This window comes from Saimiri boliviensis, chromosome X (genome assembly GCF_048565385.1).
Source record: "Saimiri boliviensis isolate mSaiBol1 chromosome X, mSaiBol1.pri, whole genome shotgun sequence".
Lineage (NCBI taxonomy): Eukaryota > Metazoa > Chordata > Mammalia > Primates > Cebidae > Saimiri > Saimiri boliviensis.
Genome location: NC_133470.1, coordinates 12,006,953 through 12,034,299, shown reverse-complemented (window position 1 = coordinate 12,034,299; position 27,347 = coordinate 12,006,953). Strand labels below are relative to the sequence as shown.

Here is a 27,347-nt window from a genome sequence, read left to right as displayed (position 1 = left end):
TTTACACCAAATTTTTCTTTCTTTCTTTCTTTGTGAGATGGAGTCTCTGTCGCCCAGGCTGGAATGCAGTGGAGCAATCTCTGCTCACTGCAAACTCCATCTTCCCGTGTTCAAGCGATTCTTCTGCCTCGGCCTCTTGAGTAGCTGGGATTACAGGTGCATGCCACCATGCCCAGATAATTTTTGGATTTTTAGTAGAGACAGGGTTTCACCATGTTGGCCAGGCTGGTCTTGAACTCCTGACCTCAAGTGATCCGCCTGCCTCGGCCTCCCAAAGTGCTGGTGTTACAGGCGTGAGTCACCACGCCCAGCCTCTTTTTACAAAGAATTTGATAAATATGTATACGTTATATATGTATTATATATTATGTATACATATATATGTGTATATATATATATATACACACACATATATATATATATATATATATATATATATTTTTTTTTTTTTTTTTGAGATGGAGTCTCTGTCACCCAGGCTGGAGTTTGAGGTGTAATCTTGGCTCACTGCAATCTCCGCCTCCCAGGTTCAAGCGATTCTCCTGCCTCAGCCTCCTGAGTAGCTGGGATTACTGGCATCCACGCCTGGCTAATTTTTGTACTTTTAGTAGAGACTGGGTTTCACCATGTTGGTCAGGCTGGTCTCGAACTCCTGACCTTGTGATTCACCTGCCTGGGCCTCCCAAAGGGCTGGGATTACAGGTGTGAGCCAGTGCACCCAGCCAATAAATATAGTTTTAAAGCAGCAAACCAGTGATTATGGGAAAGAATCGGTAATTTGGTTGACTTCTGCACTGTTACTTTAAAGCTTAGTATTATGTTTATTTTTGTTTCTACATAGGGGAGAGGCACCAGTTTTTCACTTTTCACTGTTCAGTGTTTCTAAAGGTTGTAATCAAACCCCAATGGGGACAGGGTGGGTGAGTGGGAGTGAGCAGGTGTTAAACTCAAAGGCATGGTGCTTGTAAATTGAACTCGTTGTTACAACTAGAATGCAGAATGGCAGGCTACAACTAGAATGCAGAGTGGCAGGCGTCCCCAAACTTTTTACACAGGGGGCCAGTTCACTGTCCCTCAGACCGTTGGAGGGCCGCCACATACTGTGCTCCTCTCACTGACCACCAATGAAAGAGGTGCCCCTTCCTGAAGTGTGGTGGGGGGGCCGGATAAATGGCCTCAGGGGGCCGCATGCGCCCACGGGCCGTAGTTTGGGGACACCTGCCTTAGGGAGACTAGTGAGAACAAATTTTAAAGAGATGGAGTGCCAGATAAAGCTTTAAGAGCTAAGTGAAGGAGGTTAGGCTTCATGAGGCAGGGATTGAGAGCCATTGGTAGTTTTAGAGCAGAGACCTGGTAACGATGAAGGCTGTAGGTGAATTAAGCTGGTAGCCACAGCTGGGATAGATTGTGTTGGAATCATGGGAGATGGTTGCATTCATCCACTGGTTCTCAAAATCTCATGTGCTTCTACATCACCTGAAGAGCTTATTAAAATGCAGGTAATGCAGCTTCTGGCAGGGTGCGGTGGCTCATGCCTGTAATCCCAGCACGTTGGGAGGCTGAGGTGGGAGGATCACTTGAGGTCAGGAGTTTGAGATCAGCCTGGCCAACATGGTGAAATCCTATCTCAACTAAAAATACAAAAATTTGGCCGGGTGCGGTGGCTCATGCCTGTAATCCCAGCACTTTGGGAGGCCGAGGCACACGAATCACCTGAGGTTAGGAGTTTGGGACCAGCCTGACCAACATGGAGAAACCCCGTCTCTACTAAAAATACAAAAATTAGCTGGGTATGGTGCTGCATGCCTGTAATTCTAGCTACTCTGGAGGCTAAGGCAGGAGAATCGCTTGAACCTGGGAGGTAGAGGTGGCAGTGAGCCAAGATTGTGCCACTGTACTCCAGTCTGGGTAATGAGCTAAACGCCCTCTTAAAAAAATAAAAGTCAGGTGTGTTGGCACGGGCCTGTAGTCCCAACTAGTTGGGAGGCCAAGGCAGGAGAACTGCTTGAACCTGGGAGGTGGAGTGAGCCAATATTGCAGTGAGCCAATATCATGCCACTGTACTCAAGTCTGGGCAACAGCAAGACTCTGTCTTAAAAAAAAAAAAAAAAAAAAGCAGATGATTCAACTTTTGATGAAGTGGTAGGTCTGGGGTGGGGGCCTAGGAATCTGCATTCATAACTAAGTCCCAGGTGACATGGATGGTACCCATCAGCGGCCATACTTTGAGAACCTCTGCACTAATCCAAGCATGCAAAGTACATTTGGATTGAACTTTGGAAATGACAGAGAAAGGGTGATTGATGATTTCAAAGGAAAGATAAATGAAGGTATGCTGCTTGATTAAATATTGGAACTAACGGAGAGAAGGCAGGCAAAATTATAAAGTTCTTAAGCCCAAATTAATGTCAGATAAGTGAGATAAGAGGGAAGGTGGAAAGGAAGCTGGCTTGCATGCAGGGTGAGGAGGGGAGGATATAGAGTTCTAATTTGGACATGACAGTGCCAACAATGATGCCCAGTGCACAGTATGATGACATGGAACGGAGACTTAGGAACGATCACAGGTTGGAAGCCAGAGACCTCAGAATGTTCTACAGTGGGGCTGTGGTTGAAACCTAAGGAAGGGAGAAATTGTTTGCTGGCCAAGAGCTGAGAGCCAAACAAGGATGAAACCCTGGGACAGGCCTCCAGTTGATGAAGTAGGACCAGTGAGCTGGACGGAGCAGCAGAAAGACATTCTGGATGTTGTAATTATGCAGGTACTAAGGGAAGAGAAGTTTTCAAAGAAGTAGACGTCACAAGGGTAGGTGCCTGGATACTTCTGCTCTCTTACCTCCTGTTTTGAATCTGACTGTCAAATTGCTGCTCACCTACACTTAGCTAAGCCATTGCCCCCGTGAAGCTCTCCTACGCTTTCTCCCTCTCCCTACCCAAGTGGACAATGTCTGCTTTGCATCAGTCCTGCCCCTTGGGTAAAACCTCAGTTGTGGTTGGTTGCTTTTGTTTATGCTTCTGAGGTTACTTGGTGAAGCGTGGAATGCGGCACACTCAGAATACTGTTTTCAAATAGCTGTGCCAAGAAACTCAGCTCAGGTGAAGCATATCCCTTTGCACAAGGCCAAGTTAGAGGGAAAATATGGCCCAGGCGTGGATCATCTTGGGGAGCTTTGCTGCTCCCACCTCCACCTGCAGGCGCTTTTCTGCCTACTTCCCTGGAGGGAGGGAGGAAAGGCTATGAAGATGGGCAACCAACTCTTATAGAGAAATTTGTTTAATGTTAAGACTCTTCTGTCCAAGGAGCAGAGAAAAATGTCTTTTTTTTTTTTTCCTAAAGTTGCTTGTTATCAGTTGATTTGTGTCCCCTGAAAAGATATATGGAATTCCTAACCCTCTGTGCCTCAGAATGTGACCTTATTAATTAAGATAAGACGAGGTCATAACTAGGGTAGGATGGACCTTAATCCAACATGACCAGAGTCCCCATAAGAAAAGGAGAGGAGGGTTGAGCGCAGTGGCTCATGCCTATAATCCCAGCACTTTGGGAGGCCGAGGCAGGCAGATTACGAGGTCAGAAAATCAAGACCATACTGGCCTACATGGTGAAACCCCATTTCTACTAAAAATACAAAAAATAAGCTGGGCATGGTGGCAGGCGCCTGTAGTCCCAGCTATGGGAGGCTGAGGCAGGAGAATGCTTGAACCTGGAAAGTGGAGGTTGCAGTGAGCCGAGATTGCACCACTGCACTCCAGCCTGGTGACAGCATGACTCCACTCAAAAAAAAAAAAAAAAAAAGGAGGGGAGACACATGGAGAATGCTGTGTGACAACAGAGGCAGAGATAGGAGTGAAGCATCTAGAAGCCAAGGGACACCAAGGACTTAGGGCCACTGCCATAAGCTAGAAGAGGCAAGGAAAGCTTTTCTCCTAGAGTATGGCCCTGTCCACACCTTGATTTCAGACTTCTATTCAATTTCTAACCTCTAGGACTCTGCAACAACAAATTTTGTTTTTTATTTTTGTTGTTGCTGTTTCGGTTTTTTAAATTTTAGACAGTTTCATTCTTGTCGACCAGGCTGGAGTGCAATGGCGTGATCTCAGCTCACTGCAACCTCCACCTCCTTGGTTCAAGTGATTCTCCTGCTTCAGCCTTCCAGATAGCTGGGATTACAGGCATGTGCCACCATGCCTGGCTAATTTTTGTATTTTTAATAGAGACAGGGTTTCCCCAGGTTGGTCTCAAACTCCTGACCTCAGGAGATCCACCCACTTCAGCCTCCCAAAGTGCTGGGATTACAGGTGTGAGCCACCGCACCTGGCCCTAATGTCTGTTGTTTGAAGCCACCCAGTTTATGGTGTTTTGTTCTGGTATCCCTAATTTACACCTACTCATAGAAACTTAGGAAAATACACTGAAGGATAAACTATTCACCCATAATTCCACCAACCAGGTAACCACTGTTCCCAGTATTTGTGTCTATTTTGGGGGGTTTTTCCTGAAGATTGACATCTGTAGAGATATTTCTTTCCTTGTAAAATTGAGCTCACCCTGCAGAGAGTATTCACATTTAAACAAGATAAGCTAGAACAGGTATTGAAAAGAAACAGGCCGGGTGTGGTGGCTCATGCCTGTAATCCCAGCACTTTAGGAGGCCAAGGCGGGCAGATCATGAAGTCAGGAGATCGAGATCATCCTCGCTAACATGGTGAAACCCTATTTCTACTAAAAATTCAAAAAATTAGCCAGTCATGGTGCAGGCGCCTGTAGTCCCAGCTACTTGGGAGGCTGAGGTGGGAGAATCGCTTGAACCCTGGAGGCAGAGGTTGCAGTGCGCTGAGATTGTGTCATTGCACTCCAGCCTGGGCGAGAGAGGGAGACTCTGTCTCAAAAAAAAAAAAAAAAAAAAAAAAAAGGAAAAAAAAGAAAGGCAACAATTTTATTGTCTTATGGTAAGTTTTTAGATATTGGGGCACCTCAGCAGGGATGAGTTTTCTGGGGAAAAACCTGCCTGTTGAGACAGAATGGGTGTTAATGTGAGGTCCCTTTGGAGAAGGCAGCCTTATATTGAGAGACAGAGGAGAGAGAAGGAGAGAGCGAGACAGGAGAGAGGAGAGAGAAGAAAGAGGAGAGGAGAGCCTAGATAATGGAACTGGAGAAAGAACTGCAGTGGACAGGCCTGATTTGCCCAAGAGTTGCCTCAGTGGGCCTTTCTGTTTGTTTCTGAGTGTAAGCCTGTTTCTTTTTCTCCTCTTTTCTATTTGTCCTGGGATCAAACCAGGGTCCACAGTAATTGTGAACACAGCACCCAGATTCTTTCCAGTGTAGGTTCATGCCACTGAATCCACCCTTATCATGTCCTGAAGACTGAAGGCAAATACCCCTGTCCCCTCAGCTGCCCAACTTATTTTTTCTCTCCTGACTTTGCAAAACGTTTCTCAGGATGAGTAGATTTATGCTACTGCCCAGCATTCAGTTGGGTTCTCAGAATCTCAATAATAGCTATTTTCAGGATGTACCATTTAGTAGTGCATCTGAAATCTCTTCTGAAATAGTGGAAATTAAAAAACTGTTCCACAAATTACAATAAAAATGAAATGGCATCCTCCCTAATGTGCTCCAGGTTTGATTAAGGGTACAATTTGAAAGAAAGATAAGTTTAATGGCACCGCTTGGAGGACTTGTGGAGTGGTTTGATTACAAGAGCTCCCTGCTCCATTTTACCCATGAGCCACAGTACCAGATCCATGGCATTGCCAGTGACCTCATTTGACATGTTCAAACCAGTAGACCATGGCTGAACAAGTGTTGGGAAAGAGCCCTTAATATATGCCAAGGACTTGGATAATGTATTGCATACGGTTAATGACCCTAGAGCAAGTGTCTCCAAACTATGGCCCGCGGGCCGCATGCGGCTCCCTGTGGCCATTTATCTGGTCCCCCGCCACACTTCAGGAAGGGACACCTCTTTCATTGGTGGTCAGTGAGAGGAGCACAGTATGTGGCGGCCCTCCAACGGTCTGAGGGACAGTGAACTGGCCCCCTGTGTAAAAAGTTTGGGACGCTTGCCCTGGAGCATGAAAGACTTTGGTGGGGTCAGTGGAAAAGCATGTCGTGACTTTGAGGCTCCCCTTCATGAATTGGATAGTCTCCTACTAAGAGCATTGTTCACGTTCTGACAGGAAGAGAGGTCCCCTTTCCTGCTTGTTTTCTGCTCTTTACAGCTGCCAGTTAGCAGGAAAGCAAGGGTAACTGCTTTTGGGTTTAGCTGGGCATGGTTGAGCCTACAGCTCATTGCCTGCTTGGGGTGTGGGCTCTGGAAAACCATGAAGAAAGAAGCATTTCCCAGGTCCACTAGACAGACCCTCATTTGGATCCCTAAAGAGACATGTCTCACTAAAGTATCTCTTTAGTGTTTTCCAGAGTGAGAGAGTGTGTGGACTAATCCATGTTGCAAATTACGGTGTTTGCTAATACATGCACATGTACACACAGAACATAATGCTCTCTGGATGTCAGAAAAATGATAAACTAGGCCAGCCACAGTGGCTTACGCCTATAATCCCAGCACTTTGAGAGAATGAGGTATATATGTCACTTGAGGTCAGGAGTTCGAAACCAGCCTGGCCAATGTGGTGAAACCCTGTCTGTACTAAAATTACAAAAATAAGCTGGGTGTGGTGGCATACACCTTTAGTCCCAGCTACTTGAGAGGCTGAGGTGGGAGAATCACTTGAACTCAGGAGGCAGAGGTTGCAGTGAGCCAAGATTGTCCCACTGTACTCCAGCCTGGGTGACAGAGCAAGATTCTGTCTCAAAAAATAATCACACACACACACACACACACACACACACACACACACACAGAAAAATGTTAAATTACCCATTGTCACTCTTGTAAATGCTCACATAATCACTCAGTGTTCTGAGACCTGCTGAGGTCAAAGACTTTGTATAAATTTGAGATGGATTTTGGTTTTACAAGGACTCACGTTTTTCTTCTGGGCAAGAGTGTAGGCATACCGTGGCAGGCTTAAGAAACCCTGGAGTGAAATGGCTTTAAGTTAGAAGGGGAAGCCTCATATACTGCTGATGGGAATATAAAGTAGTGCAGCCACTTTAGAAACTACTCTCAAAATAGACATTGTGTTACGTGTCGTGCAGCAATTCTTTTAGGCATATATTCAGGAGAATTGAAAATATAAATCTGCTCAAAAACTTGTACATGAATGTTTATAGCAGCATTATTAATAACAGCCAAGAAGTGGAAATGACACAAATTTCCATCAACAGATGAGTGAATGAATGAATAAAATGTGGCTTATCCATACAAAGGAATTATTTGGCCAAAGAGAGGAATGAAGTACTGATGCATGCTACAACATGGATGGTTTCATTTATATGAAATGTCCAGAATAGGCAAATCCATGGAGACAGAAAGGAGATCAATGGTTGCCAGGGTCTGGGGGAAGTAGAACTGTGGAGTGACTGCTAATGGGCACAGAGTTTCTTTTTGGGGTGGTAAAAATGTTCTAAAATGGATTGTGGTGTTGGTTGCATAGCTCTGAATATCCTGAAAACTGCTGAATTGTACACATTAAATGGGTGTATTGTATGGTATGTGAATTATATCTCAATACAGCTGCTTGCTAGCTAGCTAGATACAGATATTCACATTGTCAGCCCGTCACTACATGTACTAGGACAATACTCTGTACTTTTCAAAGACACAAGCCGTCCCTGCTCTGTAAACACTACCTTCTGCAATGGTGCAAACTCAGGTAGCCTTTGTTATTCTCTTGGAGAAGTACATCTTTATTTGCCCCAAATAGAGTAATGGTCCCATGATTAATAAGTAGGAAGTAAGACCATTTGTGGCTACACTTGATAATATAAATGAGTCATCTTTATGAAAGCTGAAGAGTTACAAATTAGGACCCAATTTACCTGCCTGGACTGTTGAGGCTGTAGACACTAATAATCTTAGGGAGCTTTAAGAAAGGTTGGGGAATGTGGCATTTGTCTTTTCCTTTCTTTCTTTCTTTCTTTCTTTTTTTTTTGAGATGGAGTTTCTCTCTTGTTGCCCAGGCTGGAGTCCAATGGTGTGATCTCAGCTCACCGTAACCTCCACCTCCCAGGTTGAAGCGATTCTCCTGCCTCAGCCTCCCGGGTAGCTGAAATTACAGTCATGCGCCACCACGCCTGGCTCATTTTGTATTTTTAGTAGAGTCAGGGTTTCTCCATGTTGGTCAGACTGGGCTTGAACTCCTGACCTCAGGTGATCCGTCTCCCTCGGCCTCCCAAAATGCTGGTATTATAGGCGTGAGCCACTGCACCCAGCTTAGAAAGGTTAGGGAATGTGGCAGCTGTATTTCTTAGCAGCTGAGCACTTGGAAAAAAAGTGGATTAATCATCATACATATGGTGATCCATCAGGATACATTTGCAAATCTATTGCAAATTGATTTTCAAAACCTTTCTCAATTTGTGGCTCTTTGTTCCCATTCAAGATTTTGTGTGAATGGTATTTGGCATTTTCAGCACCAACAGGGCGGAATTAGTTGTCCTTTTAGTTCTAATATGGAGACCAATCTTTCCATATCTGCAGTCCGGATTTTAGCCTCTAAGCCCTAGAATCAGCAGTAGTATTCCAGAAATGATTAGGAACCTCAGAGAATGCTGTGAGGACATTAAGTCTAAGGTTTTGACGGTGGGAAAAGCCATTTCATTTAAGAGGTACCTTGCCTTAAGCACCTTAGTGACCCCAGAAGGAAAGCATTGGATAGGCAGTACATAGACGAGCTCATTTGTCTTCTTCTTATGGACTAAATGCTTAATGAATCCATCTGGAAGAATGGTAATTTGCTTACTAATACAGATTTTCCAGGGCATTGATGGCTTCAGGTGGCAGACAGGCCTCACATATTAAGTACAAAGTGTTAAGCCAACATGTGTTAAGTACAAAGGATTCTTTTTAGACTTTCAGTTTGCAAGGTACAGATAGTAACTCCCCTCCTTCTCCAGGTCTTCTCAGCTTTTAGGAGTTATTAGCTTTCCTGCAAGGCATAACTGGCATCAGACCGTTCTACCTTGTTTGTATGGAGAGTGTTTGCTGAAGCAGGCGGAGCTGGAGCTGAAGCAGGTTCAGGCATGCCTTCCTTATGTTTTGACTGGAAATCAGATGAAGCTTGAGATGAGAAAAAAATCAGGTCTATGCCTCACTTCAGTTACATTCATATTCAGTTATAAAGCGAGAGGAAACCATTTCATTAAATGGGTTGGGATTGGGTATTGGGTTTTCAGGTTTCTTTCCTAAGAATTTGTTTTCCTTCTATATGATAGTAGAATAACTTTGCTGTTTTATTTATTTATTTTGAGACAGAGTCTCTATTGTGCCACCCAGGCTGGAATGCAGTGGCATGATCTCAGCTTACTGCAAACTGTGCCTCCCAGGTTCAGGCAATTCTCCTGCCTCAGACTCCCGAGTAGCTGGGATTACAGGCGTAAGCCACCACACCCAGCTAATTTTTCTATTTTTAGTAGAGACGGGATTTCACCATGTTGGCCAGGCTGGTCTCAATCTCTTGATCTAGTGATCCGCTTGCCTCGGCCTCCCATAGTGCTGGGATTGCAAGCGTGAGCCACCACGCCCAGCCAAGAGCTTTCTTTAACCACATTGGCACACTGCCTTTGGGGTTAAATAATGTTGCTGTTTCAAGGTGAGACTCAACACTGATTTGTGCTTAATATTAGGACAGGAGACAATCTATAAATAGATGTGATTCTGTTTGGGTTTGATTCCAAACCTAATGGTGTATGTAATTATATGATTACTACTATTAATACAGTACACTGTTTGCTGAGATGCCAAAGTCTGTATTTCATGCAGGAAACTAGACTGGCCACCACAGCTTAACACACTAATGCTGGTAATTAGTGAAGTTCTTACTTAAGTAAATGGGCCATTTGCCTTTGAAGCCACTGTGTAAATAGAAGTACAGTAATCTATCATACCAATCCACGTCTTTTGTCCTTAGTTTGAGCAATGGCTGTAGTTCTTTCCCAAGTTATCCAGACATTTCAAGTAAAACTGTGCACAAAAATACCAATAAAGAGGAGAAAGCTGAATTTCTGATGGGAATTTTGATTGAGTGAATCCAGTGTCTCCATCCAGGGCCTGTTAGGCTGTTATTGATAGGCAAGGATAAGCCTCTAAGTGCGTTAGCAGGATATAACCCAATCCTTCCTTTCCATACAGATTTTGTGTCTGATTGGTCTCCTGTGCATGAAGCTGCAATTCACGGACGTCAGCTGACTCTGAGGAAACTCATCAGCCAGGTAGCTTTTTGAAAATATGATACAGAGGAAACCTATCAAAATATTAAAACAAATATGTGGCATAATAACAGGGACTTTTAAATTAATTCATTAAATAGCAGATCTAGTGGTGATTCTAGTTAATTACCACAATTTCTGATTTTTTTTTTTTTTTTTTTTTTGAGACGGAGTTTCACTCTTGTTACCCAGGCTGGAGTGCAATGGCGCGATCTCGGCTCACCGCAACCTCCGCCTCCTGGGCTCAGGCAATTCTCTTGCCTCAGCCTCCTAAGTAGCTGGGATTACAGGCATGCACCACCACGCCCAGCTAGTTTTTTGTATTTTTAGTAGAGACGGGGTTTCACCATGTTGACCAGGATGGTCTCGATCTTTCGACCTCGTGATCCACCCGCCTCGGCCTCCCAAAGTGCTGGGATTACAGGCTTGAGCCACCGCGCCCGGCCTAATTACCACAATTTCTAAATAGGATGAATATATATTTTGAGATGTTTTAGATGTCTACAACAATTGTAATACAATAGAAAATATCTGTAATTTCTATTGGAGATAACCCTACATAATACTATTACTACTGTGGTTTGTTGTCTACATTCTGAACTAAAGGACATGCTAAATTTTAGATAGAGCTTAGTGAGAATAAATGTGCTTTTTTAAAAAAACCAAATTCATAGACCTATCTAGAGTAAGAAATCCTCCTACAAGAAACTAGTTTCTAAAGAAAAATTTCATACTATTCTAAGCCACTATCAAGCCATTTGTGGTAGCAGCAGTCTATTATAAATAGATTTTAACACTAATTCTAGTTAAAAGAAGTTAGGCTGCTTTTCAGATAAAACTAAAAATGTACCCTATTTAGATAGCACAAAAAATGATCGCTGCAGCTTTTATATATCACTTGTTAAATTGGACAAATACTCATTTACATTCAGTATTTATATGTTGATGAAACATCAGCCAGAACCATATCTTCCAAGTTCTATCACATTATTTGTGTAAGATGTATTTTTTGAATCGCAGTTTCTGCCTTCATAAAATGAGTATTCTAATACCTACCTAAGGCCATCCAGAACTCAATCGCAAACCACCCTAAAACTCAGTGACGTCATAAGGTAACCATTATTTCTTGGTGAGTGTTTGTGTCAGCTAACCTAGGCTGGGCTTGGCTGGGCTTGGCTCCCAGATGTGGATTGGGTGTAGCCCTGCTGCACACCTCTCTCATCCTTCTTGGACCACTGGCCACTTGAGGAATTCTTTTCTCTTGGCAAAAGGCTGGAGCACAGCAGGGCAAGCCCAACCATGCAAGAATACTTCCAATCTGTTCATGTCACATCTGCCAACATCCCATTGGTCAAGTCACATGACCACATCCAAAGTCAAGGATCAAGGGAAGTATATTTTGTCAACTAAGAGTAGTCGACAACTGATAATAGAAATATTAAAGTTAAGCCATTCAGTCTTTTTTTTTAAACTAAGAACTGACTGTGGACTAGACACTGAAGTAATGGGTTAATTATCTTATGATATTATATGACTCTGACTCAGACTTGTTAATAATTTAGACAAATCACAATTCATTTAAGGTAGAACTGTAACTTGATGAACTATAAATGAATTCCTGACTTTTCAGGAACCTCTGTAATATGAATATGTGGTAAAAACTTTTTGTTTTGTATTACAAGTAACTGTGTTGTTGCATTTCATTTACCTGGATTTTAAACACCTAAATGCTGGTTTTACTGTTATTATTATTATTATTATTATTTTGAGATAGTGTGTTGCTTGTTGTCCAGTCTGGAGTGCAGTGGTGTGATCTTGGCTCACTGCAATCTCTGCCTCCTGGGTACAAGCAATTCTCCTGCCTCAGTCTCCCGAGTAGCTATGACTATAGGTACGGGCCACTGTGCCCAGCTAATCTTGTGTTTTTAGTAGAGACGAGGTTTCACCATGTTGGTCAGGCTGGTCTCAAACTGCTGACCTTGGGTGATCCACCAGTCTTAGCCTCCCAAGGTGCTGGGATTATAAGCATGAGCCACCGCACCTGGTCTAAATGCTGGTTCTAAAATGGCAGTCATGCCTGGAGGAGAATGCACATTTTCCTATTGGTTATTTTTATGGTTGCTTTTTGCCCAAGTTTTGAACCTTGGCCTGTCTTCCGCCACTTGTGTCTGATATACAAGCATGATTTTTGCTTCATGTGACAATCATATTCCTCTTGTGGCACTGATGAAGCTACTTTCTATAAGTGTGATGACTGTCAGAAAATAAGGTATTTTCTCCTGCCAATTGGACGTTTAAGTCTTAGGTCTGAATAGTAAAGTAAGAAATGACATATTCTTTCCTTTAATCAAAACAAGAGTTGGCAAATTGTTTTCTGTAAAGGACCAGATAGTAAATATTTTAGGCTTTGTGAACCATGCGGTCTCTGTTGGAACTACCTAACACTGCTGTTGTAGTAGAAAAGCAGTTGTAGATGATATGTAAATGAATGGGCATGGCTGTATTCTGATAAAACTTTGCTTATGGATGCTGAAATTTGAATTTCATAAAATTTTCATGTGTCAGAAAATATTCCTTTGATTTCTTTTAAACATTAAAAATGTAAAAACCATTCTCAGCTGCTGTGCTATACAGAAACAGGTTGTAGGCTAGATTTGACTCATGGGCTGTCATTTGCTGACCCCCTTGTCAAAACTGACAGAGCTAGGAATTCTAAGAAAAAAACTAAATGTCAGGCAAAGGAGAGCTGTTTTGAGAAAAAAAATTGTGCAAAACTATTTTTATTACAAACATTATTAAATCCTGTTTGTTACTAAATACTGATGTTTAAAGAGCAATTATATTAGTTAATAGGTACATTGTAATTTCCTAAAGTAATAAAGTACATTTAGGCTTTCTAAAAGGTACATGCAGTGTATTTCTTTTCCCTTGCAGTTTAAAAATTTCCTTTTCAGTGTCCCACAAGATAGAGTCACTACTGAATATGTTAAAATTTCATAATTGCTTGTTAAAACTTAGCAATTTAAGCCATGCTGACTTTTTAAAAATTGAGAAATATCATAAACAAACATAAAAGAACTTAAACACATGTGTGCAGTTGAACAAAAAGTGGTGATGATGAGAATATTGCCATGTGACTGCCCCCCCAGGTCAGGAAATGGAAAAATAGCTTATTGCTGGCGCCTCTGAAGAGCCACCCATTCCCTCCCTTGTTGTGCTTTCTAGAACACAATCCTGTCCCTCTTCCACAGGAGTAACCATTATCCTGATTTCCTTGTCTTCATTATGGTTTTACTTTATATATTATGTCTTCTGAAAAAATATGTGTTAGTTTTGCCTAATTTTGAACTTTAAATTGATGTAATCATTCAGTATGTATGATTCGGGATTTTGCTGCTTTTGCTCAACATGATTTTTGCAAGCATCACCCTTTAGTGCTTGACATTATAATTTGTCTGATGTAATCTTTCCGCTGAAAGATTATGCCAGAGTTTATTAAATCAGTCCCTTGTTGATGGGCATTTTGTTTGTTTGCAGTTTTGACTATTACGATCAGAGCGGTTGTGAATATTCTTGTATATTTATCTAGATGTATATATTCCTAAGAGTCAAATTGCTGAGTCATAGGCATATGCATTATCAACTCTGATAGATACTGTCAAACTGTTTTCCTGAGTGGCCATACCATATTACAGTCCCACCGGTAGTGTGGCAGTTGTTTTTTTTTTTTAAAGTTAATATGAACACCTTAGTGTACCATCTGACTTTGAGCCAGGTCAATTTTGTCATCGTACTGGAATGGTGGCTGAAAAACAGCCCCAGAGCACTGCTTCTTTGCACCCCTTACTCTGATTATTTTTCCTCATTCAGGGGTGGCTTGTGAATATCGTCACAGCAGATCGTATTTCTCCACTCCATGAAGCCTGTCTCGGAGGTCATCCCTCTTGTGCAAACATTTTATTACAGCATGGAGCACAGGTAAGGGCAGGTGAAATAACATCTTAGAAACCAAGAATGAAAAATGACTATATCCCTTCTGAGTAACTACTTCCAGCACTTTTGATTAGACTGAGAAGACAGAAAATCTCTATGTGGTCATTCATCCTTTGGCTGGCAACCTGGACTTGTTCACATGATAGCAGGGATTGAAACAGCAGCAAAGGAGGACCTGTTGGGTGTTAGGCAACTGAATGGTGGGGTGGGGAAATTATGGGCTTACTATCTTCTGGCAATAGCCAATGCAAAGTCCCAGAAATGATAGTGAGCAATTTTTGTATCTTGAAGTCATTCCTTATGGCAGGAGAGTAGAGTAGGTGAGAGGGTTCAGAATATAAGCAACCTTGTCCATGCCAAAGCAAGAATGGGCTTTGTCCTGAGATCGGTAAAGGGCCAGAGCTGAGTGCATTGCCAGATTTATATTTGGGTTAAGAAAACATTCAAAACTTAGAAACAGGGAAAGTGCCAAGGTGAAGCAAGAGACAGCTAGGGTGCAGACTTGAAAGAGATGCGCATTCTCAGCGTCCTTTATGTGACTCCAAAAATGAACATGTCCTTAATTTTTTTACCCTGGGCATCTTTTGTGGCTCACTCTAGTCCTGGCCCTGCTTTGTAGTAGTAGAGTGTGAGAATGAATTCATTGTCTTCACAATATCATTGATTAAAAGATTCACCAAATAATCATTTAGTGATGTACAAGAATGCATCTGCATTTGGCTTTTCTATTCACTATTTAATTATAGCCCAAATGCTGTGAAGTTAGACATTAACTTCCATCTGATTTCCAACATTAGAAATGATAGATAAGGCCGGGCGCGGTGGCTCAAGCCTGTAATCCCAGCACTTTGGGAGGCCGAGGCGGGTGGATCACGAGGTCAAGAGATCGAGACCATCCTGGTCAACATGGTGAAACCCCGTCTCTACTAAAAATACAAAAAAAATTAGCTGGGCATGGTGGCACGTGACTGTAATCCCAGCTACTCAGGAGGCTGAGGCAGGAGAATTGCCTGAACCCAGGAAGTGGGTTGTGGTGAGCCGAGATCATGCCATTGCACTCCAGCCTGGGTAACAAGAGCAAAACTCCATCTCAAAAAAAAAAAAAAAAGAAAGAAATGATAGATAGCCTCAAAGATTATAGTTTTATGGCCCTATAAGACATTAACCAGTTTTTATTTTTATTTATTTATTTTTTTTGAGATGCAGTCTCTCTCTGTTGCCCAGGCTGGAGTATAGTAGCATGATGTCAGCTCCCTGAAACCTCTGCCTCCTGGGTTCAAGCAGTTCTCCTGCCTCAGCCTCCCAAGTAGCTGGGATTACAGGCGTGTGCCAACACACTTGCCTCATTTTTGTATTTTTAGTAGAGCTGGGGTTTCCCCATGTTGCCCAGGCTGGTCTCGAACTTCTGACCTCAGGTGATCCACCCATCTTGGCCTCCCAAAGTGCTGGGATTACAGGTGTAAGCTACCATGCCCAGCTGAGTTTTGTATCTATTAGCAAATATATTTCAGCCATCCATTGACTATATAAATTTTTATTTGAGCCAGCCTTACCATCTTACTGGTTCCCTCATTAATGAATGAGTTGAATAAAATCTTTGCTATGTATGTGTTAATTCTATATTTGTATGACAGTCAAGTTTTTTAAAGTTCTCTAAAGTATACTTAAGAATTACAGTTAACAATTTTAACAATTTCCTCACAGCAGCAAGAGTGATCTTTTTGCACCCCTTAAGAAATTGAATTGGTGTGGGATGTGTCTAGGAAAGAAGTTTAAAGTAGGAAATAGTTTATAAGCTACTGGAATTATCCTAACTAGTTTCAAAGTTCATGTTCCTAGGGAGGGCATGGAGGAGATTGAACACTGAGTAACTTTTTTTTTTTTGAGATGGAATTTTGCTCTTGTTGCTGAGGCTGGAGTGCAATGGCACGATCTGGGCTCACTGCAGTCTCTACTTCCTGGGTTCAAGTGATTCTCCTGCCTCAGCCTCCCAAGTAGCTGGGATTACAGGCGCCCCCCTACTGTGCCTGGCTAATTTTTTGTATTTTTAGTAGAGGCGGGGTTTCTCCATATTGGGCAGGCTGGACTCAAACTCTCGACCTCAGGTGATTCGCCCACCTCGGCCTCCCAAAGTGTTGGGATCACAGACGTGAGCAACTGCCTCTGGCCTGAGTAACATTTTTTATGCTTTATATAGTCACTCCCTAATTCCATTTTTCACAAAAACCTTGTGGAATTTGTTACTTTTTTCCTCCCTTTTATAGCTGAGGAATTTAAGGCTCAGAGAAGTTAAGTATCTTCAGACTGGTAGACCATGTATTTCATCCCAAAACATCCCCCTTCCTGTCTTCATCCTGGAGCTTCTTTTTCCAGGTGAATGTCATGACAACAGACTGGCACACTCCACTCTTTAATGCTTGTGTCAGTGGCAGCTGGGATTGTGTGAATTTGCTCCTGCAGCATGGAGCCAACCTGGAACCTGTGAGTGATCTGGCATCCCCCATCCATGAAGCAGCTAAGAGAGGTAAATCTGTTGAGAATTTTCTTTTCTACCCATTCCTTCAAAGGACATCTTATTGTAGAAAGAAAGAAAGAAGAGGAGGAGGTATATTTTAGAGCAGTAGTTCTCAAAGTGGGGTCCCAGGACTGGAAGCATCAGCATGACCTGGCCTGTAAATGCAGATTCTTGAGCCCCATTCCAGCTGCACTGAATCAGTAACTGTGGGTATGGGGCTCAGCCATCTGGATTTTGTTTAATAAGCCCTCCAGCTGCTTCTGGTGCACAGTAACCTTGAGCACCTCCCTTTTAAAGCATTTCAAATGTTTTTCACTGCTATATTACCGGAACAGGGCTTGGAGCAGAGTAGACTATCCATCAATATTTGTGGAATACATTCTCATACCCATGACCTTATAGAAATCAGGTTATTTCATAAAACAAATTATATTCTTCTATTTTAGGGCCTTAAAGAATACTGTCTCAGTGACACTTAAGTTTGCTAAATGAAATAAACTTTCAAGTTTTGAAACTATAAGATGTTTTTTCATTAAAGCCATAATTTTTCTGATATTCTTAGCTCATAAAATCATCACAAGTTTTTATTTTCTCCAATATTTATCATCATCATAATAACCATACCTTGCCAGAGGGCTTGCTATTTCTCCAGTGGCTTTCACAGAATGGCTTCCCATTTGACTGGACCAACCCACTTATAATGATCTCCCACAGCATTGGTATTCACTTACTGAGAACATACTGACTCATCGTATTTGCTGCAATACCTAGAACTAAAATGTAGCAAGAGAAACGTAGAGGAGCAATGTCGAAAATACGACATTCTGGACCAAGGAAGTGTGATTCAGCTTTCGCCTAATTTGCCACACTGGGCTCTGCTCATGTGGGATTTGGTAGCTTCTTCTAAGCCTTCCCTATACCTGCTGTGGCCTGTTTCTCCGTATCTCTTCCCAACTCTCACTTCAGTTTTTGTACTTTAACTGCAAAGCCACAAACAATTGAAAAAGGTGGTTGGTTGCCAGTGGGTTACCATGGCTAGTAAACTCAAATGGAGTTAGTTTCACTCGTAGTTGCAGATTACATCCTATGGTCAAACCATTAACTAATATCAGTGTTTGAAATCACTCCTGATTCTAAGTAAAGGAAACAGCTTTTGGTCCCCTGGATAAGCTGCTGCTAAATTTAATGCAAAATGGGGTTGGCATTGTTTCGCTAGGTAAGGGAACTTGTACTGTAATTGCTTTTCTCCTGCTTTGGGTTGCAGGCCATGTGGAGTGTGTCGACGCTCTTATAGCTCATGGGGTCAACATTGACCATAACATCAGCCACCTGGGCACTCCACTCTATTTGGCTTGTGAAAACCAGCAGATAGCCTGTGTCAAGAAGCTTCTGCAGTCAGGTAAAGCAAAAACGAAACCAAAATGAGAAAAGAAAATGAAAAGTAAGTTAAATGTATTTTAAACATCTTACTGCAGTAGGAGAGAAATGAGTGTGGACAATGGAGTTGGACAAGGTCAGGCTAATACGGAGGTTCCATTCATAATGATGTGCAGTTCATACTGACTATGTTCCCTTGGGGAATCACTTCATACTGTTTGAACTTTAGTTCTCTCTCTTGTCACGAGGATGATGATGATGATGATGATGATGATGATGCCTCTTCTCAGGTGGTTCTCAATGATAATTAGTTTCTTTTCCCTTTCCTCTGTCTCCCTCCATTTGGCCAGTCACGTTATTAAGCCCTGCATAACTTGGAAAGTTGTTGGATTAGTGTTGAATATTCCTATTTGGGACCTTCACCAGTTGTCTTTGATTTAGATATTGAACATGCCCCACTTTCAGCCCATTGCAAATACTATGTTTTTCTTGAAAAGGCCTGTGTTCTCTTATTTCTTTTCACCTCCCTGCTGTTGTCCAGCCCCCTTCTCAACACCATTGCATCACCTCTTTAATTACCTGAGTCCTATTTACTCTTTAAGACTCCAGTAATCTCTTTCCCAGTGAATGTCTTTATAGTCCTTACTGCCTCCTATGCATTTGGCAGGCATTGCTATGAATTAAGAGATGTATTCTCTCTCCCACCTGCCACCACCCCCTCCACCATTCTGGGTAGATTTTAAACCTGTAGCCTGGAAAGGGCCATGTTTGACATGCCTCACAAAGTTAAGAACAATACAAGACCAGATCAGTTAACATTTGTTGAGTGCACATAGATTTTCATTTTATCAGACAGATGGCAGCTCAGGCAAAGCCACATGTTCCCACATGTCACAGTGAGAGCCAGCATCTGGGCTGGGGTGGGAATTTGTTAAGAGTGTAGAAGTGGAGTTGGGTGGGGACAGTCCTAGAAATCTACCTTACTCCTGAAGGGGAGAACTTTGCCACCTTCCCCGTGATCTTGGGATTGGTCAGTCCAATCCAGGGGATATCCCCATGAGTTGGTTGCTCTACAAAGTCCAAATCACCCAAGCTCCAGGTTTTACACCCTGTGGCAGCTGCACACACCAGCTGAGTTTGGCTGCTTGTTGTATGTTGGATTTCACCATCTAGTCTAACCCCCAGGCTCTACTGGCTAATACTTAGGTTCCATTAATAATGATACGCAGCTTTTCTGTCACTGGGGTTTTTCTTACATGCATCATGCCTATGCGAAAGGCAAATTTTTAACTTTATATGCTATATAGCTCGTGCTGTGCATTCAATAACATTATTAGATGGGATTTTCCCCACATTATGAAATGGAATCAAAGCATCTCCCATTTTCCCCGAATTGCTGTGTTCAATATGGATCCCCTCTTGTTAGGGAATTTTGGGGCTCATTGCTTTGAAAGGAGGATGGTTGGATTCTGCTCCTTGCTGACTCTTTTTTTGTTCTTGTGACTATTTAGGTGCAGATGTGAACCAAGGCAAAGGTCATGATTCCCCACTTCATGCAGTGGCCAAGACGGTCAATGAAGAGCTGGCTTGCCTACTCATGGATTTTGGAGCAGACACCCAGGCCAAGGATGCGGAAGGCAGATGTCCTGTGGAGCTGGTGCCTCCAGAGAGCCCTTTGACCCAGGTCTTCTTGGAGAGAGAAGGTGCTTCTTTGTAAAAATCTAAGCCCTAATATGTAGATACCCCTTCAGACTTTAGTAGGAGGCAGGTATTTGGCAATTTCTGACTTCGTCCTGTAAAAAGGTCATTCTCTGCCATCACCAAATCTGTGGAAGTTGAAATGATTCAGTATTCAATGAGGTACAGTACTGGTTACAGTACAGAAATAACCATCCTGCTGTTTAGCATATTGGATACAGGTTTTTGGGATGATGTAATACTCATATATGGGGTAGGCCAGGTTTTTAAAAATTAAGGTATTATTTGAAAATTTTAGTATTACATGTATTTAAAAGATGCCTTAGAATGAGGCAGCAGAGGCCTCTTGGGGGTATGAGGCCCCAGGATATCTTACTGTACCACAGATGGGCCAGACTACTGGACACTTGGTTTCTGGGCTTAAAATGCAGCTCTTTGAGAATTTAGGGTTCACACCAATCCAAAGACATTTACTACGATAAGTTAACCAACGATCAGTCCACACCTCTATAAGTAAAAAATGACACTCCCAACCCAAACAATGAAATACTGTGGTTGAGCGGTGTGTCTGGGAGTAGGGCTTTGAGGCCTGGGTAGGGTTAGTGAACAAAGACAACTCAAGTTGGGGAGTCCTACCCTGTTGCAATCTTCATGGGCTTAGAGGCAGGTGAGCAACCAGCTCAGTACTTATTTTCTTACCAGGGTGTAGAAGCGGTGTGTCTGGGAGTAGGGCTTTGAGGCCTGGGTAGGGTTAGTGAACAAAGACAACTCAAGTTGAGGAGTCCTACCCTGTTGCAATCTTCATGGGCTTAGAGGCAGGTGAGCAACCAGCTCAGTACTTATTTTCTTACCAGGGTGTAGACTGTAAAGTCTTAGGGATTCTGGGACTTTGAAGCAGGCCTTCCTACCGGAAGGATTCTGATATTATACAATCTAGTTCTTTTCTCCCCATATGATAAGAAGTAGGGTTGGCTTTGGGCAGATCTGTAAAGTGTGCCAAGGAGTCCTCTTTCCTCACCTCTCACTGCCCCAGGGTACTTGCAGTCAAGTCCCTGCCTTGGAGTATGGGACTATGCTCCTGCAGGCATATGCAGGCCTATGCTCCCGAGCAGTGCTGGTCAGGCAGAAAAGACTGACTCCAGGTATAAGGAATAGTCCACTAGAGGCCCCTTTCAGTTAAGCCGTGGGATAATCACTGAGCAGTTCTATCTGCATTTTAATAATTACTTGTTTTAACAAAGTTTTATGTCTACAAGGCCCATAAATATATGTCTTTTTTTTTTTTTTTTTTTTGAGACAGAGTCTCAATGTGTTGCCAGGCTGGAGTGCAATGGCATGATCTCAGCTCACTGTAACCTTTGCATCCCGGATTCAAGTGATTCTCCTGCCTCAGCTTCCCGAGTAGCTGGGACTTCAGGTGCATGCCACCACACCCAGCTAATTTTTGTACTTTCAGTAGAGACAGGGTTTCACCATGTTGGTCAGGCTGGTCTTGAACTCCTGACCTCGTCATCCATCCGCCTTGGCCTCCTAAAGTGCTGGGATTACAGGCGTGAGCCACTGCGCCCGGCCAATATATCTTAATTTTTAAAAAATTAGGACAAAAAATGAATAGAACAACATGGATTGGAATCATCTTTATACCAACATAGTTGTGAAATAGAATTTTTCATTGTTTTAATTGAGAAAGGGATTCACAGAGACAAAAGTCCCTCAGGTACCCCTCAGTCATAATGTAGGATATATATTCATGTAGGATATAGATGTCCCTTCCTCCATCAAGTAACCCCATTAGGATTCTCAAATGTCTGTCCCCGGCTTTTCCCTTCTGCTTTGTTTCCCAAAGCCATTCCCAGAGACAGTAATTAATTTTTAATGCATGTTTTACATGGTGACAGTGGGGCCAATGATTCTACTAGTTTATGAGGTGTCATTTGCTGCTGGAGAGAATCACCAGTTGTTTTTCCTCCATGAGTCACTCTTGGGGTTTTGGTACAGTCACCTCTCAGAGGGTTTGGACCCCACAGGAAATGGGGCCAGGCAAGTACAGAAAACTAGATCTGTGGATTGCTCACAGCAGTTTCTGTCTCTGGGTGCCCCTGCAAATTCATTTGCTTCAGTCTACCTGTTTCTCTGTTTCCCGGGGAAGGGAATTCATTCAGTTACTGTCCTCTTTCAGTGGTATAGCAACAGGAGAATATTGGTAAAACCCAACCGTGTTCTGAATTGGGCTTTGCATGGGTGTTAGGAAGGCTAAGATTTTCTCTTTTTCTGAGGAAAAGGGAAAAGATTTCAAGAATATTACCACCTCACCCTTAATAAGCATCTAAAGCAGTGTTCACTCATGGCACACAGTTACAACCTAGAAATGACTGTCATACTAGCATGACCACAGCCCCCAACCGCTCACCCAGTGCACTTTGGCTTTAAAGCATCAAGGATTGTTGCCAGGGTGGGGGCGGTTAAAGAAATCAAGGCCCAAAGGAATATGCCAATTCATAAATAGACAATTAGCTGGTGTTATTATTGAGTAAAGCAAACCCCTTGAATGTTTGCAGGTGTCAGCAAGTGACTGCGAAGCTGTATTCAGCTCTGTTTCTATGGACTTGAAGCTATAGTTGTTTGACATTGTCTTACTTGTAGTCAGCAGTCAGCAGCATTCAGTTGGTATCAGTAGCTATTAATACACTGTGGTTTATTGTGACACTCCGCTTTTCTTAATTCTCTGTCAGGCCTGCTCTGAGATCCTGTTATTTATAATGCTTTATCAGTACCTACTATGGTTGCCCCTGACAGTGTATCTAGCACAGTTGATCAGTCACATCTTTCAACGTTCTTTAGTGAGGTTAGATTAGGTTCAGTTTCCCTACCGTGTGCTTTTTGCTGCTCATTAATATATGCCTTGAGAATACTGGGAAGCCGTTTATTAATATACGCTTTGAGTATATTGGGCATAATCTGGTAGGTGCCTTACTCCAACAGGACCCTTCCGTTAGGGCCTGGTGTAAAATAGTTCAAGTATTTTTTTGATTGTTTATGTGTCAAGTTCCATCTCTCCTTGTTCTCCATCACCTTGAGAGAGAAATTTCTCAGTTGATCCTGTAGTTGGTGGTGATGCTATAGGAATATGGAATATGGAGGCCACAGTATCCTTTGGCTGTATTCTCAACCCTGACTGCACACTCAGATGACTGGGGCACATGCCTATAGAAAATCCAGATGCTTGGGCTTTACCCAACAATAATTGAAGCAACATCTCTAGTTGGGGGGACTCGGCGTCCATGTAGTTGAATGTGCCCCCCACCCCAGGTGAGTCTGAAATCCAGCCTGGATTGAGGGCTACTTGTTTATTGAGTTCTTGAGGGTATACAGTTTTGCTTTTTAAAAAATAACCTAAAGAAGATTCCTATTACAATTTGATGCAGGAAGTAGGGGAGAGCATGGAAAATCATTCCCTATTATTTTGCCCTATAACAGGGTTTCTCAACCTTGACACTGTTGACACTTGGTACCAGTTGGGGGCTGTCCTGTCTACTTTTGGGATGTTGAGGAGCATCCCTTGCCTCTTGCATTAGATGCCAGTTGTACCCTTCCTCAAGTTTTGGCAACCAAAAATGTCTCCAGACACTGCCAAATGTCCCCTGAGGAGCAAAATGATGTCTTCCTCCTTTCCTTCCCTGTGCCGCCTCCCAGTTGTGAACCACTGTCCTAAAATGTAAACTGTTGGATGTTCCCTAAGCAAGGTTTGTGCTAAGTAGTTCACTTTTCACCCGTGAGTTGAAGCATTGGAATAGCTCTGAATATGGAATATAAAAACAAACATGACTTCATATAACATACTCTTGGGATTCACCTCTGAGCTCATTACATTTGAATACCTTAAATGGCTCAAGTTATAAAATAAAAATGTTTGCATCTAGAAATACACCCTTATTTTTAAAGGTAAGAGATAAGAACACCATTAAACATAAATTTTATTTTGATTATTGGATTTTTTTGTGTAGCTAACTTGTAATTCCCAAGTTAGCTTAGTTAAGCCTCCATTAGTGAGGCTAAGCTTTAAATTTCTTTCAATCTGCTCTAAATTAAAATTTCACAAGCTTATTTCAATTAGCTACCAGAAAAGAGAGAACATAGCCTAAAAATGCCTTCTGCAAAAAAAAAAAAAAAAAAAAAAGAAAACCCAGAAAATAGTCTTCAGTAGTTCAATATTATTTTCTTATAACAATGTTATATCTTGTATGCTTTTTTTTTTTTAAAGGAGAAGTCTTAGATCAATAACACCATTGTGTGACTTGTCTTATGATCTTTCTCCAGGGCCCCCTTCTTTGATGCAGTTATGCCGCCTTAGAATTCGGAAGTGCTTTGGAATCCGGCAGCATCATAAGATAAGCAGCCTCATCCTCCCAGAGGAACTGAAACGGTTTCTCCTACATCTTTAAATGCATCAAGGGAACAGATTTACAAACAGCATGAAAACATTATTGAGTGTTGTAGCCATTAGAATTTTAAAATCTAGTTGAGTTTATAGAATTTGATTGATGTTTTCCGTTAGATTTGTTATAGAAACGCACTGCATACATTTGTATTAGTTAGAAGGTGTGAAGACATTTTTCCCACTTAGAAGAGAGTGTTTAGAATAACAGTTGTTTTGAATATTTACTCCATGCCAAGCACTTTCTGCATCATCTAATTTAGCCCTCACAGCAGCTGGCCAGTATATGTCCAGTTTCCCAGAGCAACGATAGAGGAGTCAGATTGAAATACAGGTTTTCTGACATTAGCTTAAGTGATTATTTGATCAAGGCAGGATTTTCCAGCATCGCTATCCTTGTTCCATCTCTGCTGTATGGGAAGGAAAATGAAGAAATATGTTTCTTGGTTTATGTCTAATTGGTTTTAACCTTCTCTGTTCTTAAGACAAAACCACTACTGTCCTAGCATAGTATGGGAGTGAGTTCTTTTTTCAACCAAAACACTATATACGTATTAAGCATATTCTAGAACCTTGCTGCTTATAACAGTTATGCTTTTGAATATTTACTCCATGCCAAGCACTTTCTGCATCATCTTAATTTAGCCCTCACAGCAACTGGATCAGTATGTCTAGTTTCCCAGAGCAAGGATAGAGGAGTCAGATTGAAATACAGGTTTTCTGACATTAGCTTAAGTGATTATTTGATCAAGGCAGTATTTTCCAGCATCACTATCCTTGTTCCATCTCTGCTGTATGAGCATAAAAATAAATAAATATGTTTCTTGGTTTATCTCTAATTGTTTTTAACTTTCCCTGTTCTTATGACAAAACCACTACCATCCTAGCATAGTATAGGAGTTAGTTCTTTTTTTCAACCAAAACACTGTATACATATTAAGCATATTCTAGAACCTACTGCTTAATGCAGTAGCCACTTGTCCAGTGGTTCTCCATGGGGGAATTTTGTCACCCAGGGATGTTCGACAATACTTAGAGACATTTTGGTTGTCATAGCTGAGGAGAGGGGGGTGCTACAGGCATTTAGTGGGTAGAGGCCAGGAATGCTGCTAAGCTTCTTAAAATGTACAGGACAGACCCACAACAAAGAACTTTCCAGTCCAGAATGTTAATACTGTAGTGTCCAGGTTGAAAAACCCTGATGTAGCCATGTGGCTATTTACAGGAAGTAAATTAAGGCCAGGTGCGGTGGCTCACGCCTGTAATCCCACCACTTTGGGAGGTTGAGGCAGACGGATCACTTGAGGTTGGGAGTTCGAGACCAGCCTGACCAACATGGAGAAACCCCATCTCTACTAAAAATAAAAAATTAGCTGGGCGTGGTGGCACATGCCTGTAATCCCAGGTACTTGGGAGTCTGAGGCAGGAGAATTACTTGGACCCGGGAGGTGGAGGTTGTGGTGAGCCGAGATTGTGCCATTGCACTCCAGCCTGGGCAACAGGAGTGAAATTCCGTCTCAAAAAAAAGTAAATTAATTAAAGGGGTAAAATTAAAAATCCAGTTTCTCAGTGTCATTAGCCACATTTCAGGTGTAAAGTATGTACAATGGCTAGTGGCTACCGTATTGAACATTGCAGGTATAGATTATTGCAGAAGAAAAGTTCTATTGCTCCATCATTGAACAGATTTTGATTGGACAGTGCTCTTTGGAGTCTCGATGAATGGATTTTTATCTGCCTTTCAGTTTCAGAGTTACAGGAACACTGTGATACAATTTAGTAATAATGGCTGTAGTTTCATCTCTCTGAGAGATGAATTTGGGGCTCCATTGCATCAATCAAAATAAAGAAACTATTGAAACTTCTTAAGACAAATCCTTACCTGTAAGATTACATCTGGTTGGGATGATCTCTAAATATATTTCTAATATAAATTTTCTGTAATTTTAAATTTGCTATGTGAAAGACTCCAGAATATTTGTCTAAAATGCACAGGTGGTTCGCCACCAGATGGCACTGTCGTCACATAGTCACTCAAGCAAAAGGGTTGCTCCTCATAAATGACCCATCATAAAATGGTTTACAACATAGACTCTGGAAATTTCCATTCAAGAATGAAAACTTTGTAGTGATAGATTCCACTGACACCGGGTTTCCTTCTCTTCCTATTTACCCAATAACTTAAATGTGACTTTACAGAACTTTACCTCCTACTTTTTTATGGAACTTTACCTCCTTTTTAAAATTCTTCATCTGATCATATTTACATGTACTGCTCAGAATTTATGCAGTTAATTAACATCAACATTCTGCCACTAGCTAATTCATTTTGTTCATTTACTTAGAAAATATATGATGAATTCCCATGCTTGTACCAGGCACTATTCTAGGCACCAGGGTGGTAAGGAACGAGATAGGTAAAGATACTTGATTTCATGGATGTTGCAGTCTGGTCAGAGAGTCATTTGCTAAGGGCTGAGGATCTGTAGACATTTTGTTGCGGTTTTCTTTTTGAAAACACCAGTTTAAAAAATAGCATGGTTTCTCATATAAAATGTTTCAGACCCTTGCTTATGTTAATCTTCCTTCAGTCAAATCCACTAAGTTTAACCCAGAACTATAATAATTACTAGAACAGCATTTTTTCTTCTTAAATATTCCAGGCAATTAATCAATTTGCAAGTCCATATAATAGATGGTCATCCAGCTGGGTGTGGTGGCTCACGCCTGTAATCCTAGCACTTTGGGAGGCCAAGGCAGGCGGATTGCCTGAGCTCAGGAGTTCAAGAACAGCCTGGGCAACACGGTGAAACCCAGTATCTAATAAAATACAAAAAAAAAAAAAAAATTAGCCAGACATGGCGGTGTGTATCTGAACTCCCAGGTACTTGGGAGGCTGAGGCAGGAGAATTGTTTGAACCCAGGAGGTAGAGATTGCAGTGAGCTGAGATTGCGCCACTGCACTCCAGCCTGGGCGACAGAGTGAGACTCTACCT

The 27,347-nt window shown here is 42.0% G+C and overlaps 1 protein-coding gene across 2 annotated transcripts in view; it reads left to right on the top strand.

The window, feature by feature from the left end:
* ASB9 (ankyrin repeat and SOCS box containing 9) overlaps window positions 1-25,190 on the top strand; it is a 41,775-nt gene extending 16,585 nt beyond the window's left edge. For both annotated transcript variants that reach the window (XM_003920338.4, XM_010336570.2), the window contains exons 3-8: window positions 10,257-10,336; window positions 14,204-14,311; window positions 16,700-16,850; window positions 18,106-18,240; window positions 19,730-19,921; window positions 24,234-25,190. In XM_003920338.4, coding sequence (XP_003920387.1) covers window positions 10,257-10,336; window positions 14,204-14,311; window positions 16,700-16,850; window positions 18,106-18,240; window positions 19,730-19,921; window positions 24,234-24,358 — 791 coding nt within the window. In that variant the 3' untranslated portion in view covers window positions 24,359-25,190. The remainder of the gene's footprint in view (window positions 1-10,256; window positions 10,337-14,203; window positions 14,312-16,699; window positions 16,851-18,105; window positions 18,241-19,729; window positions 19,922-24,233) is intronic.
* The last annotated feature ends 2,157 nt before the right edge of the window (window positions 25,191-27,347 follow it).